At 30.0% G+C, this 4137-nt stretch overlaps 1 protein-coding gene across 1 annotated transcript; it reads right to left on the minus strand.

The window, feature by feature from the left end:
- Positions 1-2302: 2302 nt before the first annotated feature.
- On the minus strand, positions 2303-3898 carry LOC11440608 (F-box protein CPR1). Its single transcript, XM_003594978.2, has 2 exons — positions 3476-3898; positions 2303-2386 (listed from the first exon to the last, which is right to left on the minus strand). Exons 1-2 carry the CDS (start codon positions 3896-3898, stop codon positions 2303-2305), a joined length of 507 nt encoding a protein of 168 aa, XP_003595026.2.
- Between the last annotated feature and the right edge of the window lie 239 nt (positions 3899-4137).

The raw sequence follows: 4137 nt of genomic DNA on the forward strand, positions 1-4137 counted from the left end.
GGGAGATTCTATTAAAAAAAATAGTATATGATCGATCATTCAATTCATTCCACATTTAATGCATTTATGATTCATATAAACAAGGTTTAAATGTGTCATTGGTCCCTGCACTTTCATCAGATTTTGACATTGGTCCCTGCACTTTGTAAAAATATTTTTACAAAGTGCAGGGACCAATACCAATATTTTTACAAAGTGCAGGACCAATTCCAAACAAAAAGAAATGTAAGGATCAATATCAAAATCTGATGAAAGTACAAGGACTAAAGACATATTTAAACCTATAAACAACTCAGCCATATATAGTATAGTAACCTTGTCAGCCATCAAATTATTCTTCGAGAATATTTCCCCCTTCAAACGGTAGTTTTAAAATAAGAAAATGCTAACTAGCACCCCCTTAAAGGAGAAACTCCCTTATAAACGCTCTTAATATAATTCTCGGTTGTTCGAATTTAATTCATTTATGATTCAATCAAAACAATTTAGCCTTTAAGTTTGCAAAAAAAAAAAAAACAATTTAGCCTTTATAAAGAAACCTCATTGCCATCAAATTATTTTTCACAATTTTTCCCCCTTCAAACGGTAGTTTTAAAAATCATTATAACAATTAATAATTTATAGAAACTTAGTATTCCATCGTATTAATTACAATCACCAATTATTATGGCTTTGAATAAACCTCATTAAACAATGATCGATCATAATTTTAAATACATTAGGCTATACTTACCTCACGATCAAATATTGAATTATTAAGACCCCATCCCCCTAAAATCATATTGTTAACAAAAAAAAAACAAAAAAAAAAAATACTCTACTCGTCTCATAAAAAGAGTCACGTTTGAACTTTGTTAGTATCTTAAATATTTGTTATTTTAGAATATCAACGCATTATCCCCCAAATATATACTATTAATTATTGATTTTTAATTACTCCTTCTAATTATTGCACGAATTCTACAATTAGTAAAAGTGTTTGAGTAAACGATATTATTGTTGTCGAACTAGATCCTTAGCCAATGTGTTAATCAGTAGCTCTCGACTGTGAGTCGAATATCCCCTACGCACAAATTTGTATTTGAACAAGAGATTTAACATTACTAGCATTCATAAATTTGTATTTGATCTCAAACCCTCTTATTTAATTGACAAAAAATTCTTACCATTTCATTCTAGTTCTATCAGAGGACATAATATATAATAAAAACTTTCCATAAAAAACTTTCTGTACAAAACTACTAATTTGATTCTCTATGTTAAGTTAACCTAAAACCTTATAAATACCTAGCTTTTGATTCACTAGAAACAACAAAAAATACATTGGAGTAACAAATCCAAAGAAATTTGACAAAGAAATATTGTCTAATGGCGAAGTGCATCTCATACTCAAACTCTTTATATATATTTGCCGTCCTAGTTTCAGTCTTCGCATGTAAGTTTCTCCATCATTGATTTATTCATTTATGTATCATAACTATTGACAATCAAACTTGATATCAAATAGTTTACAACACTTTCACACACTACACACCAACCACATGCGCGATACCAAAATCAGATTCCACGCAGTAAAAATACCGACGCATTCACACATTTAACACGAAATACTCAATGCAAATTTTTAATTTATTTCTTTTAGTACAAAATACTCAATTTAGAATCTAGATCATTTGATCCAACAAACACAGACGTGTTGACGGCGTGAATAACTCAAGTTTAGATTCCGACAATCTTTGCCCTACTAGATCTGACGGGCAATTGAAATATACCTAAAATTATCAACAAGAAACCTCTTTCATCCTACTGACCCTCACTCGTCATCTTTTTTGTAACTTAATTTCGTGCCCGTACGCGGATTCACTGGATTGCACCCGTGATGAGAGTTCATTTTGTTAGGATTTATTAGGGTCGTTTCTTTTTACTGTTTTATCATGATGTATCCTCGGTTGAGTTATTTCTGTGTCAAGTCCAATGTCCCTCAGCTCTGTACCTTTTTTCTTTTATGTTATTTATTTCTCTTTTTATGTTATTTTTTTTTTCTATCCCTAATTTGTGGGAGCACAGTGCAATCAATACTAGCTGGAGGAAGATGCTCAAGAATTGTGTGGGTAGCTGTTCTAGGATGGATTGTAACACACATTGTATAGAGAACGGTGCAATCTCATCATCATGTTACTACTACAACAAATGCACTTGTTTTTTCGATACGACATCATCTACTACCACAATTTCAGAAGTACCAAGGTGCAGTTTTGGGTATGGAATTTGCGAAGATGATTGTGATTCAAACTGTTGCAGTTCAAGATGTGCCAGAAAATACAGCTTCTTCAACAAATATATTACTGGGACATGTGCTCAATATGTTGGCAATGATCTTCAATATCTGAACGATAGGTATTGCATTTGTGAATATGACGATGAAGAATATTAAATTGCTTTAAATCCTTGCCAATTGAAATCATAAATGTACTAAAAACCTATGTTACTATTCGGTACTCCCTAAGGTACAAAATTTTTATGTCCCTATGGAAAAAAATTGTCTGAGATTATATGTATCAATGAAGCATTAACATTATTTCTCATGTTATATCATTAACTATTTATTAGTCTTTATTCTTTCAATTTTTTCATTTATTTTTGTCATATCATTTACTAAAGACGATTTTGTAAAATAATTCATAATATTTATTTTCTATATAAAATTAATTACATTTTTAAATACGTGTGAAATGTTCAAAACTTTATATACTGCACTTTGAAGTATATTATATACCACATTATTTGAAACATATTAAATCACAATTTTTTGTTCATAAATACTCTCTTCGATCTTAAAGAAAATATTAATATTGTTCGTATTTATAAAAAAAAAATATCACAACTTTTAAGATATTGTTATTGTTCAAAATACTTTTCTAACCTTTATTTTATGTTTGTCTTTTTTTTACCATATGTATGTCTTAGTAATTAGTGAATGTATTTACTGTTTCATATGTTTCTATAAGCATGTATTTGTAAAAGAAAAATTCTTAGGTACCTTAAAGTTTGATTGAATATCAATAAACATAGGTGAAAATTGTTTAACAATTGAATTAATTTTAATATAAACTAATATAGACACAATGTTTAATGATTAGATGAAGGGTACATATCCAACCAACCGTAAAAAGTACCATTGTGTTCACATTAAGCCTAAATCTTTTGAAAGCTGTTTTTTTGTTCTTTTTCAAGGGAGGTTTGACACTAATCATGGTTTTATTCAAATAACATGTGATCCTTGCTTCTCCTTAATTAATTTCACAGTTAATGCATTTATGATTTTTTGTTTTTTTTTGTTTTGAATTATGCATTTATGATTAATAATCATACAAACATTTCATCCTTTATATAGAAACCGCATCTGCTTTTTAAAACACGAAATCATAGGCTTTTTAAAAAAAAACAGCTTAGGAATTCCTTCAACATAACTAACTCGTTCACTCTTCAAATCATACCAAAACAACTTCTTATAATGCACGTCCAACAAAACCTCAATTCCTTCAAAGAGAACCTTACTTCCATCACTAGAATAACCTATAGGATTTGAATATCGCAAATGTGAAGTGAAACACGATTTAACCAAGGTAAAAAGTTTGCACCAACTATCTCTATATCCATACTCTTTCATCACCCAAACATCAATTTTAGTAGTTTCATAATTCACAGTTATACAAAGACATCCTCCCAAAACAGCAACATCGATTAACAAACTCGTTTCACCTTGTAATTCAGCAGGAAGAGGAACCTCGTTGAAAATCTCAAGTGTTAGGTTAAACGCGACGATTAAAGAAGGATGTAACCCGTCAAGTTTCTTCGCCATTATACAGCGAATAGAATTCTCAACAAAAACCCCCATGATTTGAGCATAAATAAATAGTAGAAATTATTTTCCATTGTGGGAGAAAAGGGATGGATAATCCAATGTTTACAGGTGTTAGGGTTCCAGAATGTGATTCAACGGGGCCGTGAAAATTTATTTGAAAATGAGAAAGGTACAGAAAAGTTAACTTAAAAACGAACTAAAAGTTTTGACTAAGGGGTGTATTGGATCATGATTCTAAGGGATTTTAAAAGACTTTTTTATTATGAAAAAGT

The sequence above is a fragment of the Medicago truncatula genome, chromosome 2 (assembly GCF_003473485.1).
Source record: "Medicago truncatula cultivar Jemalong A17 chromosome 2, MtrunA17r5.0-ANR, whole genome shotgun sequence".
Classification (NCBI taxonomy): domain Eukaryota; kingdom Viridiplantae; phylum Streptophyta; class Magnoliopsida; order Fabales; family Fabaceae; genus Medicago; species Medicago truncatula.

Coding starts and splice junctions, on each gene's coding strand:
- LOC11440608 (XM_003594978.2), bottom strand. CDS start 3,898: ATGGGGGTTTTTGTTGAGAATTCTATTCGCTGTATAATGGCGAAGAAA. Junction 2,387..3,475: donor ATGATTTGAAGAGTGAACGA/GTTAGTTATGTT, acceptor CCTATCGTTCAG/ATATTGAAGATCATTGCCAA.